The sequence below is a fragment of the Falco naumanni genome, chromosome 18 (genome assembly GCF_017639655.2).
Source record: "Falco naumanni isolate bFalNau1 chromosome 18, bFalNau1.pat, whole genome shotgun sequence".
NCBI classification, from domain to species: domain Eukaryota; kingdom Metazoa; phylum Chordata; class Aves; order Falconiformes; family Falconidae; genus Falco; species Falco naumanni.
In genome coordinates, this window is record NC_054071.1 from 4,311,347 (window position 1) to 4,329,281 (window position 17,935).

The 17,935-nt window shown below is 48.5% G+C and overlaps 1 protein-coding gene across 3 annotated transcripts in view; it reads right to left on the reverse strand.

Moving 5' to 3' along the window:
• Positions 1-2,049: 2,049 nt before the first annotated feature.
• Positions 2,050-17,935, reverse strand: part of CDK12 (cyclin dependent kinase 12) — a 28,657-nt gene continuing 12,771 nt past the window's right edge. The window contains exons 4-14 of one of the 3 annotated variants that reach the window (XM_040617374.1): positions 16,231-16,370; positions 15,405-15,575; positions 14,402-14,591; positions 13,481-13,537; positions 12,852-12,953; positions 11,430-11,507; positions 10,809-10,925; positions 10,069-10,200; positions 9,077-9,291; positions 6,493-6,954; positions 2,050-4,012 (exon numbers count right to left, since the gene is read on the reverse strand). In XM_040617374.1, the coding sequence (XP_040473308.1) occupies positions 3,348-4,012; positions 6,493-6,954; positions 9,077-9,291; positions 10,069-10,200; positions 10,809-10,925; positions 11,430-11,507; positions 12,852-12,953; positions 13,481-13,537; positions 14,402-14,591; positions 15,405-15,575; positions 16,231-16,370 (2,329 nt within the window). In that variant the 3' untranslated portion in view covers positions 2,050-3,347. Of the gene's footprint in view, positions 4,040-5,422; positions 5,903-6,492; positions 6,955-9,076; positions 9,292-10,068; positions 10,201-10,808; positions 10,926-11,429; positions 11,508-12,851; positions 12,954-13,480; positions 13,538-14,401; positions 14,592-15,404; positions 15,576-16,230; positions 16,371-17,935 lie in introns of those variants that run through there. The other 2 variants (XM_040617373.1, XM_040617375.1) reach the window with 2 other exon arrangements.

The window sequence follows — 17,935 nt, forward strand, 5'->3', positions numbered from 1 at the left end:
CCCACATCAAGCTCCCACCGGCACCAGAAGGGGGAAAAAAGCCTTTTTTTATCGGAAAAACCATTCCCGTGTAATTTGCAAATTTACAGCAAGCAACATGATAATTCAGTGCACCGGAGCAAAAGGCGATACAGTAACAGGAAATATTTAATTTTTCCAATCTCCACTTTTTTTTTTTTTCCATTTTTATAAACCGAAAAGGAAAAAAAAAAAAAAAAAGAAAGAATTTTAATATATTACAAAATATCTGTACAGAGACAAAGGTACAACCAAAAAAAAAAAGGCGCGCTCAGTCTCAAAATGAAACTCGGGAGAGGTACAGTAAGAGTCTCACCAGACGCTTCTCTGCTGGGTAACTGGCTACAGCGTGTTCGACATTGGCATTAAACCCAAAAATGATGCGCGTGGAGGGAGGAAGGAGGGGCGAATCGCCATCTCATGACTTGTCTGTAACCTGCACCACGTTTAAATCCTTTTAAACCCACACATCCCCCCCCCCCCCCCCCCATCGCCACCCCCTCCCAGTAAACCCTTTTGTCTTCTTTGTACGGATACCCTTTAAAAAAAAAAAAAAAAAAAGAAAGGAAAAAAAAAAAAAAGATGGAAAGAAAGAGCTGCTGCGAGGGTTGGGGAGGATGCGAGCAGCCCTCCAGCCTTGTGACCAGGGGCCAGGCTGCCCCCCCCCCCCCCCCCCGCGTTGCCCCTGCAGGGATTGAAAAGCTCTTACTGGGCCCAGTTAAGAAAAGCCACTGGAAACGGAGCAACCGGTCCCTGCCAGTGCTACAGCTCTGCCCCAACCTCCGCGGGGCGGCTCGGGCAAGGGAACGGTGACAACCACCTTCTGCAGGAGCCCGTGGCCAGCCCCCCCCCCCCCGGGGGACAGATGGCAGATGCCACCCCTGAGCAAGGGACAGGAGCCTGGGATGTCTGTCCCTTGCCCGAGGTGGCCCAAAGGGCCAGGACCCCCCCTCCCCGCCCCCCTCCGAGGTCCTCAGCACCTTTCCACAGCCCTTGGTGCAAGAAGAACGGGGAGAAGCATCCCCCCGGAGCCGTGGGGCTAGGGGGGGTGGGGGACACGGTGGCACCACCGCCACCCCAAGCTGCACCCACCGGTGGGACCCCAGCGCTGGGTGGGGGGTGCAGCCTGCGAGGGGGTCGGGTTTGCGTTGCCGGTGGAAGGAGCGCTCGCTCCTCGGCAGGATTTTCCTGGGGTTTTGCCAATTTGGAAAGACAATAAATAGGCACCGGCTTCCTAAGAGGATTCAGCGCTGGAACACGACTTTTCCTTCCAAATTGGATGGGCTCGGGAAGAAAAGCCAGAACAACAACAACAACAAAAGCTGCACCGCCGAGCAGAGCTGGCAACCGCATGGTGGAAAGGAAAAAATAAAAATAATAAAAAAAAATTACCCCCACCCCCCCTACATTCCTCAAGAGGTGACCGGTTTATTTAGTGCACTCTGCATCTTACAGAACTTTTTTTTTCCTGCACATCAGGCATGAACTAGCAATTAAAAAAAAAACAAAACAAAACAAAACCAGAACTCAAAAAATACCCCAAAACCAAACAAATTTACACTTGGAATTTTGCAAACGGTGTCGCTCCTCGGTGCTGACTCAACACTATGAGAGCCCCCGGACCCTGCTCACGCAGGGGCCTTGCACATCACCGTGTGTATATGTTTTTATATTTTTTTTTTTTAATTTATTTTCTCTCCCCTCCTTCCTCCCACGGCAAAGCTGCTGGGTGCAGCCGTGGGTCTGGCTGTGTAAGGCAGGTTTTTTTTTTTCCCCAGTTAGAGAAGCACCACCTCTTCAGGTGCATTTTTTTTTCTTTTTCATTTATCTCTCTGTATAAAAAGAAATGAAATCAAATCCTGTTAGTAGCAAGAAGGTCTCTCTGCCCTCCCAACCCCCCCCCCCCCGAATTCCCACCCATTTAACGCTTCAGAACACTGTCATCTCTAAAAATAAAAAGAACCACCGTATGTTTTCCATAGGAAAGCCCTACTCAGGAAAAAAAAAAAAAAAAAAAAAAAAGCTCATAAATATGTACCTTTGTTTTATTCATCTCTTTTTTTTTTTGAAGTCTCATTGAAATGGACAACACCGCAACGTTCTGCGGGAGGAGAAAATGAACTGGAAATACTTCCTCGACAACAACAAAAATATATATGCTTATAGAAATGATACATTAACACCTGGGAAGCCTCCAAGTACTGAGATGCTGCTGGAGGAGCCCGTCCGACCCCCAGCAGGACACACACCCCCAGCCCAGAAGGATGCCGGCTCCAAAAGACACTCCTCCCTGGTGGCAACTCCCCACCAAAAGGAATTTTTTTCTTTTTTTTTTTTTTTAATTCCTAAAGTGTTTTGGAAGTTACGAATTACAAAGAAATACTTTTTTTTTTTTTTTAAAGTGAGGTGTTCTCTTCGGCTCTTAAGGAAAGAAAGAAAGAAAGAAAAAAAAAAAAAAAAAAAAGACAATTCCCACCACAAAGTTCTGGCAGGAGAGGTACAAAACCCAAAGAGACCCTTCACAAAAGCCAATTTCCCTAAACAGCTGAGCAAGGAGCAGGATCTGGCCCCGTAGCAGCCCCAGCACCCTGCAGAGCCCGAGGAGAGGGACGGCCAGACACTTTATGGAACTAAAACAATGTTGGATAAATTGAGTAACAAGCCTCCACAGCCAGGATAACCGATCCAGGTGCCTCTGCATCAAAATATTCCCTTTTTTCATATATTTTTTTTCCTTCTCCTTTTTTTCTTTTTTAATTTATGGGAATTGGGAAAGAAAGCAAAAAAAAAAAAAAAAATCACTTTGGGAATTACTCTCCCGCAGCCCTACCTGAACACTGGCCCACACTTCCCCCAGCGAGAAGCACCGGTGCCCAGCTTATAATTTTTTAATTTTTTTTAATTTTTTTTTTTTTTTAATATATTTCCCTCTTCCCACGTGGTTGGGTTTGTTTCATTCCTATTTTTAAACGATTCCCCCCCTCTCCGCTGGCTCAGGGCAGAAAGCTCACCGCTGTTCGCGGTGGGTTTTGTTGGTGTGTGGGGTGGGTATTTTTTTTTTGTTTGTTTGTTTTTGTTTTGTTTGTTTTGCCACTAACCAAGCGCGAGAGGTTTTGGGCCAGCGAGCCCCCCAAGTGGGGAACCTTACAGCAAGTCCCGGGGTGCCCGCCAGCAGCCTAGCAAGGAATACAAGGGGGAGCTTTGCAGCAGCTGAAATGCGGACGAAACCTTGCTCTGGCAAAAAAAAAAAAAAAAAAAAAAAAAAAATTTAAAATAAAATAAAGAATCATGTCGCTAAAGGTGGAGAGGGGAGGGCGAAGGCGCAGCGCTCAGTAAGGAACCCCCCTGCCCCGTCCCCCCCGCGGAGGCACTCTGCCGGGCCCACGGTACGCCTTCCCGTAAGAAGAAGTCGCCTGGGTTGGGGCACCCCAGCTGTGACCTGTTCCTGCCCCACTGGAACCGGCCGTCCCCGGTCCCAATTCGTTGTAATTTTGAATTTTGGCCTCTGGATGTACCAGCGTGTTGTTGCTCCCCTCGGCTTTCGTAAAAGATTGCCCAACCGAGTGTACGGCGACGGGGACCCTGGCGAAGCGGAGGTCCTGGTCCCCTGGAAACTGGACAGATCCTGTGCCCTGGTAATTGCTCGTCTCCCCAAGGTGGCTCATGGAGCCCAAGAAGGTCCTGCTTTTCCCCAGAGGCTGGGCAGAAGGTTCTAGTAGCGTCTGGCTCGAATTCAGCTCCTCGGCACCGAATCCCCCCTCCGAGCCCTCGGCGCTGTAAGTCCTGGAGGAGTGGGACCTGCCGTAGTCCGTGGCTCTCGGGGCTTGGTGGTCGTGGGGCGTGTGGCCGAGGGGCTCCGTGTCTTGCTGGGAAAAGAGCTGCAGCAGCGCAGCCGTCACGGCCGGGTTCAACTCTTGGGCTGCGCCGGAGAGATCTGCGCCTTCAGCCAGAGGCGGCGGTGGCGGTGGTCCGGGGGGCTCAGGGGGTCTCTTCTCTGGTGGGAGAATGCGAGGAGGACATGCTGTGGAAGGGTTACTTCTTTTAAACACCATCTTAAATATCACGCCAACAGATATAAATACATTTAGCCAAAAATCCAAACAAACAAACAAACAAAAAAAATAAACCAACCAAAAAAAACCCCAACAAAACCCCCCAACCAAACAGCGTACCGAGAGTCTGCTCTCTCGGATGCGCCGGAAAAAAAAGAGGCGAAGGGTTTTAAAAGCTGGAATTCACTGCAAGATCAACGCACACCTTCATTAACGCATCCCCCCGTACTCCCCCCCGTCCCCCACGCACCCAACTTGTCACCGACAGCTTCCCCCTGCCACATGGGCACCGGTGGAGGGGATTCCTGCTCTGGGATCAAAGGCTAACGCCGAGCGGGAGACAGATGTGGAGCCACCCAGATGTGGAGCCACCCGACACAGATGTGGAGCCACACGACGGCACCGTTCCCCAAACGCGGCATCTCCCACCGCAGAGGGACACCGTGCCGTGCCGCTCCGGTACCCGGCTCGCTGCCAGCCAGGGAGCTGCACGCTGATGGAGCATGGCCCTGATGTACTGGTTTACCAAAAAAAAAACCCCAAACCCCACCAAACCAACCACCAAACAATATAAAACCACCACACGAAACCCCACAAAATCAACCCCCAACCCCAAATCCGTATGTCCCAGCTCCTGCCTGCACCCACGACGGGCTGAAGGGACTGGGGACACCCCGTCGTGTCCCCCCTCTGCTTCTTACCAGAGCCAGCCCCCCGCTTTGCCTGGGGTTCGATCCTTTTTTGGTTTTTTTTTTGGTTTTGTATTTTTTTTTCTTTTTTTTTTACGAAGTACGTTGCCAGCACACACAGTCCAAAGCAATCTTAACCCACCAGTATTTGTGGGCAACACAGGGGAGCATGAGAAAATCCTTTTGCCCCCCCCCCCCCCCCCCTTCTCCCCCCAGCCCAAGACCTTGTGCCTAGAAGGCTTTCGGTTGCAAAAAGGACCCCTCCAAACAAGAACAAAAGCTCCCTTCGCCCCCCCCCCCCCGCCCCCCCCCCCATCACCACGCTCTTACGACTTTGTCTTACAGCTTTTGAGCCACAGCAGGAAGAACAAAGCAGCCTGGTTAGGTTGGGGGGCGGGGGGGGATGGCCCCCCACCTTGCTAAAGCAAGAAGTGACACCGCGGAGGGGAGGACGCAGCTTCCCGTAGGACACGAGCTGCTCCCGGTGCCGGACTTTGCTCACAAACCCAGTCCTGACTCCTGCAGAGCAACACAACTGAACTGACTCCAGCTCCTTCATCGGCAAAAGGATGGGGCCACACGGTAATTAAAGTTATTATTGGCGATGACGTAAGAGGCCACGAACGTCTTGGTGGAATCAGATCCTCAAATCATTTGCAAAACTGGTTATTAAAAAGGTCAAACTTTATTGTGAAAACCAGTAGTCTTCCAGGACCACCCCTCCACCCGTATCAGTAAGTCCACTTTAAAACTAGATTGTATTTAAATCCAGAAAAAAAAAACAAAAACAAAAAACCCAACAATCTTCAGGTAATTTTAAAGCCAAGCTGATTTGGGGACAGCATATCATTGAAAATAATTATAAACAAAGAACAATGTTATTGAATTGAATCTGCTCTACAATAACCTAGTTATCTTCCAGTACTAGGGCAAAAATAAAGAAAAAAAATAAGGAGGAAAAAAAAAAAAAAAGCACGATCACAACTGGCTCGTGGTGGGCGGGTGTGTTGAAGGCACGAGAACACAGCACGTTCAGCTACATTGCGGAGGAGTTGTGTATCGGGCCAAAAGAGGCTCCCTGGAGAGTCTGAGACATACTCAGGAGGCGCTTCTAGAATTTGGTGAGGTCGTCACAGGATGTTGCTAATAATTCAAGAAATCAACAGAAACAAAAAGACATGGAGACATTTACACTCACCTTGGGAAAGGAAATCCAAGAGTTCACCGACACAAGCGGGTTTTGTGTTTTGTTTTTTTTTTTTTTTTTTTAAAAACATGCCTCTGGCTCGCTCTACGAGCCGTTCGGCTCAACTTCCGAAGTCACCAAATTTCAGGACCTCGTAAAACTACGGATAACCAGGCACACCGGAGCTGGATGCACAAGTTTGTTACGTACACAACTGCCACTACCCCTCCCTTCCAGCACTCTCTCCAGTATTTCAGTCCTCACGTTCTTTAAAATCATCTCTGCACATTTATTTTTATTTGCTTGGGGTGTGGGTTTTTTTTTTTTTGGTTGTTGCTGGGTTGTGGGTTTGGATTTTTTTTTTTTTTTTTTAAAGAGGGCAGGAAGGGAACAGTGAAAGAGAAAGTTGGGACAAACAATAAGATGGGAAAATCCGCAGAGATTCGATGTCCTGATATGGACTTCTAGGCCCTCAGAGGGAATACTTCGATTGTTCGAACAAGTGCACGGCATCCAAGATGCACAAGCCACGGTCGTGATTATTTACCTGTACTTTCCTCCGGATGCATTGTCGGGGTTTTCCTTGGCCCCCGTTGCTCACTGCTCTTCTCCCCGTTGCTCTCCTCCAGCGCGATAACAGGTTCCTGGCTCTTCATCAGCTGACTCAGCAGAACGGCCAGCACGTTCTGCATATCTCCCTGAGCACTGGCTGTTTCTGGAGTCGCCTGCTCCTCCGGTAGCTGGGCCTCCGCGGGTGGCTCTTCTATGGCTTCCTCTGCCGCCGCTGCCGCCGCCGCCGCCGCCTGAGACTCGTGCTGCTGAGTCGTGGCTTCTGTCAGAGCGTTGATGGACTGGTTGAGAGCCTCCAGCTGCTGCTGCATCTCTGGGTTAGAGTGTACGTTCAACAGCTGGGCCATCTGTGGGACACTCAGATCAGTCTGGCTCTGCAGCAAGTTCAGTAAAACAGCGAGTTCGCTCTGGTTCAGCTGCTGGGTGATGTCTCCAAGGCCTGCAGGAAACACAAGCAGCGTCACAGGAAGGTTAAGGCAAAGCTCCGTCACATCGGTTCGTCATCACGACACCGCACGCCCCAACGAACATCTCTTCTTCACATCCCTGGGGACCAGGGGAAGGCAAGGGGGCTCCAGGAGGAGGATTCCGGGAGAGTTTTCTCCGATTTCCAGCATCTTGCCCCCTCCAGACTGCGATCTGCTCTGAACAGCACTGCAGCAGCACCCCGTGGTACTGCGCACACACTGCACTCGCCCAAGGCTACAGCTGGGTACCGCTCCGCTCCGTGCCCCCTCAAATCCACCAACATCACTACACCCACGGCTGCTTCTTCAAAGCACTGAGCCAAACCTCCCATTCCTTGGATGGTCAACCCCGGGCACCCCAAGAATCAGGCTGGGGAGACCAAGGACACCACCAGTTATGGCAGCGAGTCTTGAGGATGGGTGATGGGTGATGGAGATAGAAATCCTCAGCCCGTTCCAGCAGCCGTCGGAGCAGCACGTCTGACAGCAGCTCAGCCCCTCCTGAGGTCTCTGCAGATCAAAAGTTCTCCCTCCCCCACTGGCAAGCAGGTTTCCCCCACTGGCAAGCAGGTTTCCCCCACTGGCAAGCAGGTTTCCCCCACTGGCAAGCAGGTTTCCCCCACTGGCAAGCAGGTTTCCCCCACTGGCAAGCAGGTTTCCCCCACTGGCAAGCAGGTTTCCCCCACTGGCAAGCAGGTTTCCCCCACTGGCAAGCAGGTTTCCCCCACTGGCAAGCAGGTTTCCCCCACTGGCAAGCAGGTTTCCCCCACTGGCAAGCAGGTTTCCCCCACTGGCAAGCAGGTTTCCCCCACTGGCAAGCAGGTTTCCCCCACTGGCAAGCAGGTTTCCCCCACTGGCAAGCAGGTTTCCCCCACTGGCAAGCAGGTTTCCCCCACTGGCAAGCAGGTTTCCCGGGATGGAGCTAAGCTGCTGTTTGGGATGGATGAAGGGTGTGTTCCACTGACGCAGCAAAAGAAATTAGGTCAAGCAGAAGGCAATTCCTCGCTGAAAGCTGGCCTGGGCTCACAGGGGACTCTGCGCTGACCTGCAAGTATCCAGGTTAATCTAAATACAGCCCTCGAGTGGCACCACGCTGGAGCAGAGCCTCCCGAGTGACAAGTGACAAGGGTGCCCCTTCACCCTACCACTGACCTTGCAAGTCAAACAGTTGGGGAAAAAGGGCGAAAAGGTTTCGGTTTAGAAGCTTAATTTTCAATTCCTCTTGCTGGTAGGCAACTAAGAACGCGACATTCACTTTTCTCAGCTGTTTGTTAAGCCAACCACCACCTTTCCTCCATCTGCCATGTTTCACTGAACACATAGATTGTACATTCCCTGGAGCAAGAACCGTCTTCCTTGTAACTTGTCAGTACAACATTTGACACAAAGGAAGCTTTAGCTCCTATCTGCGTTGGTATAAGGCCTCTACAGAACAATCAGCGTGGCCTGGGCAGCTTTGTGGATCCCTGCATTCTCAGGAATCAAAATACCTCCCCTCCAACTATTTTCTACACGCAGGAAGGTTGGTCACAGTTTTGGAAATAGCGCACAGGTCCTGGTCCCACTAATCTTTATGACCAAGGGAACTTTTCTGCAACAAGCCAAGTGCAATAATGTACACTTTTGCCCACGAGCCTCTAGCCTGTTACATCCCATGCCTGATCTGTACAGAATTTTATCAACCAGATCAAACTCCAGTTCATCTGCACGCCCTGGCTGTACCTTTCAGTCTATTTTCTGTTACTTCACTGGCTTAAGCGACTCAATGACTCCTTTCACCATTCTCTGCAAGAGCATGTTTCAGAACCAATAATGTAACTCATGGAACAGATTCACAGTCATCTCATCAGCGAGTGACTTCTGAAGACCAGCCAGAACGCTCTGCAGCCAATAGTTTTCACAGCAGAGGGGAAAAAAAAAATCCCTCAAAAAGGAAAAAAAAAATAAAGTCAGGCTAGAAAGAGTGCCCTTTCTGTAAAAATAAGAGGTGAAAGAACCAGACTGGCTTGAAAATAGACATAAACCTCCCACACCCAGACCAGAGAGAGGTAACACATCAGGAAGAGCCTTTTACAGACCAAGCAGGGCACTGACCTACTGCATCTCCAGTGCCAGACTCTGTTTTGAGCTGGGCAGGCTGTGGGTGCACAGGACTGCTGTTGTTTTTGACAGTGTCTGTGCTTGTAACAGAGGTAGTTTCTTTCCGAGAAACTTTTGATAACGGTGGCTCCTCCACTGCGATCCCGCTTTGCCGCTGCCGTCGGCGTTTCTTGCTCCACAGCTCATGGCAATCCTGCCAGTGGGGAAGGCTGGAAGAGAAGAACACTCAGTAGTTAAGAAACAAGGCAAGAAAACCAATTTAATCCTCAAAGACCACAGGAAGTTATTAGAATAAGAGAAGCACAGATATTTCTCTGACTGCAACCATATTGTTAAATCAAGAAGGGGCAAGTCCTAGATTGGGAAAGGCAGCATAACTGCATGTGAATAATTTAATTTGCACTGGGATCAGACCCCTGAACGGACTGAGTTTGCTACAATGCACACAAGCCTCGAGTCTGCTGAGCTTGGAGAGCGTGGTGGCCCTAAGAAAGCAGAGCTGCCTTCAGTAACACTGCTGGAAACTGGAATCTCAAAAGCTACTGCCACACTCGCACGCAAAGCAGCCAGAGCAGAGTTTCACAATCCGCTTGATTGGAGGGGGAGAGAAGAGCTGCAGTGTGACACTGCTCAACAGCCACTCTTCTAGTCAATTAACAAGCAGCATAAATGAGGCCTGGCCAGTTCTCCACGGCACAGAGGACAAGGATATGCCACGTGCTACTCTCGTGTGCCTTGAGTTTTAAAACACCTTACAGGCTGGTTTTATAAAGCTCACTTTAATGCTTGTTATCAGGCAGAAAACACCAGCACAGGAAAAGCTATTTGCTCAGCCATATGACCAAATACAAGGGCAGGGTGTGAGAAAAGAACCCAGAAATCTTAATTCTGACCAAAAAAACCCCCCAAGGCCAAGCCAGTGGCTCCTTCCCAAAGCTCATTAGCGAAGAGCCCACTTGCAGTGGTGGATGCCAGCTGGAACTTACTCTGGAGGTGCCATTTTGCTGAGGTCAACATCCTTAAGGAAGTCACTCTGCAGGGCCTGTTCTGCTGTGCAGCGCTTGCCGGGGTCTAGCGTCAGCATGTGGTCCAGCAGGTCGAGAGCAGATGAAGGAATGCTGCGCAGAGAGTTGGAAACATGGCTGAGTTAAGGGGTTGTTCTGAACAGGGGGAGAAACCCGTACCCGGACAGACACCTCCAGCCTAAGCCACGCAGTCAAAATGTATTACTACGTGACCCAGCAGCTCCGACACCAACAGAACGGGCACCAGATACGCAAGATTTTCAGTCTAATTGTTGCCATTTATGAGAAGCAACTCCAGTACAAATCCCACAGGATTATCAGGCGGTTATAGTCTCCCCTCAGAGAGCACGTCTCTGAAGTCAGACAGCCTCAGCACGGGGAGAACGCCGCACTGCCAAGCGTGCTTCCCAGCGCAGACCCTAGCTAGGAGGGTCACAAGTACGCACAGGCAGGGGACCCCTTCCCCCACAAGGCACCTGGGGCCGATCACGTACTTCGAAAGGGGTCAGCGACCCCATTCCAGCCTTCCCCCGATGGGAGAAGCCCCCCGGGCGAGGGCTGCCCAAGGGCAGAAGGCAAGAAGGGGAAGAACTGTTTTATCCTGCTGGATAGACTAGAGCCCAAAGGATAGCAGATGAGTCGCACAACGTAACAGAAGAGCGTAACCCCCCCACAGGCCCTTCTCTTCTAACAAAACTCACAAGGAGAACTCCTCACGCAGGCGCCTTCGGTATTGCTTCTTCGGTTTCATAGTGTTGAAGTAGGGTAACTTGATGACATCTGGCCACACCGCTGGACAGGGGCTCCCACAGAGCCGGCTGAGAACGAGAAAAGCAAGAGTATGATCAGCAGGTGGAACGCAGCCAGGAGGAGAAGAGTCACCAACCCCGGTGAAAACGTTTCCTTTCTAAGCCACTTACTGTACCAATAACCTAGGTCTGGGCACACTTTAATAGAAATTAGATAACCCTCAGGTTAAAAAAAAAATAAAAATCAGTATCAGGAAGAGGAAAAACGCTTACCCGGAGTTTATAAACCACCCAGCACAATGAATTTTCAGCACGAGATGTAATTTAGGTTCGTGATTTTTGCAGTCAACTAACAGCAAAGTTTACTGAGGCTGCATACATTAGCAGCCACACACTCAACGGTAGGCAGGAACATTTAAACGCCTAACTCTTCACATTTTTGCATTTACAGTCACTTGCTGGTCCTATTTTGCAGGCAGGTTGGAGAAAGAGGGCTCTTCTAACACAGAGACTGTGTGCACGAGCAGTTTCTCCGGTACCTCTTCTCATAGGCATGCATGTGCAATGCTTTACCTGATTAATTCAAGCTGAGCCAGTTCCAGATTGGCTTGAAAAATAGGCTTCTTTGTAAACAGTTCCCCGAGGATACAGCTGGAAAGAGGAAAAGCAAGAGGTCATGACAGCAGACCCTTGGGATGATCATTTGAACACTGCAGCATTTCTGTTCAGAAGCAGGTTTGCCTGAGGAGAGTGATTTGCATCAGGGCTTGTAGTTGAGAACTGACAAACTAACCTATGTGTACAGAGTCACCAATTCTACGCAGCTGGGAAATAACATTCACTAGTACACTGGTTAACGTGTCACAGGCTTCACGCTTTAACTCTTTGCGGGGAAAGGAGGACGTGTCAGTACCACGACAAGAAAAAAACAGCCAGGCATCTCATTTTCCTCCCGATTCAGCCCGTTTATCTTTTTAACTTTAGAAATATCTGCTGGCCCAAACGATCCTCAGCTGCCAAGTAGCTTAGTGTTTGCCATTGCCAAGCACGGGATATAGCCTTGTACACGCACACATTTGTGCGGCTGGAAGGGAAAGAAGAGAAGGAGGGAGGGGACAGCTCTGACTCATTCAGACATTAACATCTATCCCTAAATCTTCCGACAGGAATGACAATCAGCACCGAATATAGCCGTGGGCTGACACAGGCACCTGTCTGCTGGAACTGGGCTAACCCCACAGGGCACAGGACACCCAACAGCCACTGGACCTCATGGCCAGGGTTTCCAGAAGTCATTAGCAGGGCTTGACTTTTAGAAACCTGGATTGTTTGCCTACTAAGCTCTGATGAAAGTTGACCTGTGAATATCACGACGGGAAGTATGCGCTTTGGGAAATCCAGTCCCGCTTCGTAATGCTGAATCCTCGAGTCTGTGGTTCTAAACCACTTGGAAAACTTTCCATCTTTACGGCTGAACTGCCCAGACTCCTCCCGTTCAGGAGGCTCACTATACCACCAGAAACCAAAACCATCTACTTTGAAGTGTTTCCTAGATGCAGCTGAAAAATTTGGTGACAAACAGAGCGATCTGAAGAGCTCACAGAAAACCTCTCTGTTAGGTCATTAAAACCATCCACTGAAGCCATGACCAGCACAGAGTAAGCTTGTCACCCCTTCTGATCTTAGTGGCACATCATGATCAAAGGCAGGTTGGTTTGGCTTTTAAATAGTGAGAACAGGCACTTTTTATGCTCTCACATCAATAGAGGAGTTTTGCCTAAATGCTATAGTTTTAGTTTAGGTGACACACACCTATTTTCTCAAAGCACAGAATTTTGGAAGTATTCCTATACTACCATAACACTCTGCCTAGCTGGAAGAGATACAGCTTCAGAAACTGGCACGAGTCAGAGAACACCTTCCATTAGAACTGTTTTCTTTGTGTGCCGATGTTTGGAGCCGGAACAGGACAAAAGATACAAACCAGGCACTTACCCACAGCTCCACACATCTATGGCTGGTGTGTAACGCTCCTCACCTAGCAGCAATTCTGGAGGTCGATACCATAACGTAATGACTTTGTTTGTGTATGGACGGCTGAAATGCAAGACACAAACATAACCTGGATGACAAGAGCCACAAAACCCTTACAAAGTCTAATTTTTACTTCCAAATCGCGGTGTTGGGCACGTAAGTAGCAGCAGCGGGCTTTCAAGTGCCTAGGCTTCCACAGCACCTGCCCGAGTTAAATAAAATCTGTGGCTAGCAGCTTTACAGGTTAAGTTATAGGTACCCAAGCTGAAAAATCCTGACCTGCAACAGGCAGCAGCAGGCTGCCATGACTGAATACTGGCGGATCTCAGAGCAAAACATGGTCCATGGCAGGCCCATGGCAAGCAGACATGACCCTTTGGTTCCTTATCAGCTGGTTTGTCTAACGAAAAACTCTTAACACCAGCTAGGAGTATATTTTCCCAAGAGCTGGAGCTGCATTATACCACTTGCACTGGAAATCATTTCTCAGGCAATGCCCGAGTCCAAGGGAAGGGACTATGTGGATACTAAGGGAGCTCATCCCGCCCATGTGAGCCGTTTCCCCCTTCCTCCACCCCGTTACACCTCACCTCTCCTCTGAGCTGTAGAGTCGGGCGAGTCCAAAATCTGCAAGTTTGATTTGCCCACTGAAAGACAAAAAACAGTCGCTGGTTTGAATCGCAGCTGGGCTCACGTGCTGCAAAGCAGTAAAAGGTAAGGAAATCCCCCCCCTAAAACAGCAACGTTTGCAGTAATTGCTTTTGGATATGCCAGTCTTAATTTTCCAGATCCTCTTTAATACTTCAAAGAAACAGTCTCAACTCTATCACAAACCCCATGTCCCAGAGAAATTTTTTAGATGGATATCCAGACTCGTGGATGCAATTACACGCAGTATCATTCTCACAGGCTCCAAGTTTTCTTGCGGGTATCCAGATAAAGACTTGAGAATTAACAGCAAAGGAATAATCGTTATGTATTCTGTGAAGAACTACGTTACTGCCAAACACGGCTATCTAGAGAAGGAAGAGCATTCATGGAGAACTGCTGCTTCCTACCTTAACCCTCAATGGTTTCTCTGCATACAGGCACTTCCAATAAACAGTATTTTTGCCAAAATACCACGGAGACCAAGTGTACACAGAGAACCATTTACTTCAAGTCAACATGAAAGAAAGTGAACTGTAAGGAGCTGCAGAACAGCGAGCAGAGAGCCTCACGTGGGGAGGCTGCTACCAACTGCAAGTTAAGTAGAAGGTTGTTAGGGCAGTTCAACCCTTGCAGCAAGAGCTGCGCTCACAGCCAGCAGCAGCACCCAGGAAAGCCACTGCTTAATTACAACCATTCGTTACACCACTGGTGGAAGCCTGCAGGTTCGTATTCCTGCAGCGGATCAACACCTCCTGTTCCTAAGCACACTCAAGGTGAAGGTAACCACCGTGCGCTTGCAGCTGAACCCAGGGGGAGCGCAGGGAAGAGCCTGGACAGAAGCATATCTACTCCCAGGTTACCTGTTGTTCAATAAGATGTTGGAGCACTTGATATCTCGATGAAGGAAATTCTTTTTGTGACAATAATCCAGCCCCTCCATTAACTGTTTCATGAAAGACTTGATATGGTCCTCTGAGAAATGTACCAAGCCAGATTCTAGCAGCCCCATTAGGTCATGGTCCATGTACTCAAACACAAGGTAAAAGGCACCTGATATAATAAAGAAACAATTGAAGACAAGAGAAGAAAGACAAAGGAGTAATGAAAGATTCAATTGTTGAAATACGCTTTTTTTGCACTCTTGAGTGTGTTTGGCTGGTGTTTTATTTAACACAGGCTTGTGATATTTAGGACTTACTGGGCATCCTAGAAGATTTTAGTTCCCTCCTCCCGCAAGGGAAAAGAACCCAAAACTACTTATTAGCCTCTCTAACACATCAAGCTGACATCTGAAATTAAAATATGCCCCTCAAATAAATTCCTTTGAAATCCTGGTCGTGTTTACCTGTTCTGTTTTTCCTTTCAAGCTAGTTTATTGAAAAGACTACAGCTATGCATAGCCTGAACCGATGGTTGTGCTGTTCCCTTCGTACTCATGGAAGGCAAAGCCCCAAACAAAAGCTAGTGGGATGTGAGAACACCCTGCCTCCACAGTAAGAGAGGACAGAAAACTTTTCTTCACACTATTACTAAGTCTGTTGTTGCTAATCAGCATTAAAGGTGACCCCATAAAAGCTTTTTTTAATATATTTTTTAAAAAAGACTGCTCTTTTACAACTCTACAGGAATGCAATGCATCCTTTTAAGCCTGTGTCTAACTCTGCTCTGCAGTGTGACAACTCGTTTTAACTGGAATCTATCCTTTGATGTAAGGCCAAACTTGCTGGAACCATGCATCAAGGAGGAATGCAAAAAAAAGATAGTCTACAGAGTTTAGATTTTCAGTTTTACGCTAAGAAATAACAAACGGAATTGCATCACCTCTTTGGCTAATCAAAACCACACCCCGCAGCAAGTAGTTACCTTTGTCCTTCTTGAAATCCAGTGCATCTTGTTTGTCCGTGACAATTTCCTTCATGTTTACAACACTGCGGTGGATCAGCTGCCGAAGGATTTTGATCTCGCGGATGGCCGTGATGGGGAAACCTTCCTTTTCATTGTCCAGTCGCACCTTCTTGAGAGCCACCAATTCACCTGCCAGAACAAGCCAGCGTCAAAAGCCTCCGCACACATCGCTGCTAACAGCTCCGTGGGTTTCCAGGGGGAAGCTGAGAGTAGCCACGAGCGTAGCCAACGTCCACCACGGAACAGCAGAGACAGCTTTAGTTACCATCCTACTCATTTTTTGTCAGAAGTTATCACACCAACAACTGGAGACAGATGACACCAGTGCTCCTCCTAATCTGCTTCAGTAGAAAGTCACTCAAGCGAACATAAATTGACCCTGGAAACCGCTCCAGTCTCTTTCACGAGCTCTGCTACAATAAAGTCTGACAAAGGCACGTTTAAAAAGCAGGTGCTCGGCTGGCATCTGTGCCTGCCACAGCTATACCTGCCATGACCATTTCACCCCGTGTCAAATCGTATGCGCAGGACACGCGATTTCACAAGCAGAGAGGGCAGCTCAGCACTACCTCCGTTAGGATTTCAGAGCTTCTGTTCTTTTGGCCCTTTTGGAAACACCTGATCCAAATGCTTTCTTTCCAGGGCTGGAGCCATTTCTAGTTCTACAGGTATCCGTCATTAACTGGCAATACCACTAACACCGGAACGGGTTTTCAAGCAGCACACCCACGGTAACAAGGCCTTCAAGAAGCGGAGTCAACCTGAAGCCACTTGGCTTCCTTACCTGTATCCTTGTCCTTGGCTTTGTACACCTGCCCGTACGTCCCTTCTCCGATAATTCCAATGATATCAAACTTGTCCACGCAACGCTTCCCCCAGTCGCTTTCCGTCTGTCTCCTTTCCCCATACCGAGGACAACAGATTCTGGAAGAGGGAACAGGACTGTGAGACACCCAGGTGCTCCACCTCACCCCCCCATCCCTCAAACGAGTGCCTATTCGACTGTTTTAAGCTGTATCCTAAAAAAAAAACAAAAAAAAAAAACAAAAAGCAAAGCTCAGGCACCCTGCCTTAACGCTCCCAAGCAACTGAGTGTTCAGTAGTTTAATGAATCATGCTATGGAATCTCAACTGCTCCAGATAACAGGCACTGCCAGAGGAATATTATCCTTCTATTTCATTCGGATACTAAAGCCAGAGTGCTCTATCAGATCTTTTCCCTTCAGTTATGCATTTATCAGCTGCAGACAGCTAACGAGCAAGACGTTCTTCCTCCTGGGGAAATAAGGAGCGCAAAGAGGGGGGAAGACAAGCAGAATTGATATTACACCACCTCATTTCCACACACTTGGAGGTGGCAGAAGCATTTTGCTGTAGCCTACACCTGGGGTACGCAGTTAGCTACACAGATTTCTATAAAGATCTCATTACGTACTTTGAGAGTAGCCTGAAAGAGAACCAAACCAGTATATCTTTATCCAAAACATACCAAGGAATTTTGCTAGTAGGAAAAAAAAAAATAAAAAATCAGTGTTTGGAATCTTTTGCAGGAAACTGGACATTTGATTTTTATTTGAAAGAAAGTATAGCTAGCACTCCGTGTACAAAATGCCAAGGGAACTTGCTCCCTTGACAATCGCATAAATTTTGTTATCAGGGGAAGTTCTGCATGCCTTGCAACACGAGCAATACTTCAATCACGCATGCAGAAAAGGTGTGTGCATCCTATTTGAAAGGACCAACTTCTAGCAGCACCAAGAGCTTTACACAGGGATTCTCATCAGAGGGTTTCTTTGGCCTGCAGGCACAGCTAAATCAAAAGACGAGAGAGCTTTCAAGGGTAGATGTGGCTGGCGATCGAGTACGACACGCTCCAGCAATTTTACCATTTAAATGGTCAGAGGGGAAGACAACAGAATCCATCACAGCTTCAGTACAGAGCCTGAACCATTGTCTCCATTGGGTGCACAATTTCCACAGCCTCTTCTTCTTCCCAAACTGCTGTACTGTTAATTCTCAAATAGACGGGGGAAGTGGCCTTCAGCTGTGAGTGGTCCCGACACGAAACAACCCACAGCAAACAACACACCATCAAAAAATTCAGAAATACAAAGGAAACAACACACCATCAAAAAATTCATAAATACAAATTTCTTTTCTCCACGTTTCACTTCCCGCAATAAAGACAGCACTCAAACAAGTCTGAGGACGAAAGAATTTTGATACGACTGAACTAAATCTGGCTAAAGGTTTATAAGTAAGTGCACATTAAGTGTTCTCCTCATCCAATAAATGGTGGGGAGGCTGCTGAGAGCTGGCAAAGCAGCTGCCAGATTCAATTTCAAAATCTGCTGCACTTTCAGCAGCTCCATCTCCACGCAGAGCGTAGGGTGTGCAGTCAGCTCGTCTAGGAGCGCAGCAGGACACACTGAAACCTAAAGCTTTGGAAACCTCGACTGACATTTGTGTGAAGAAACAGAAAACCTCAC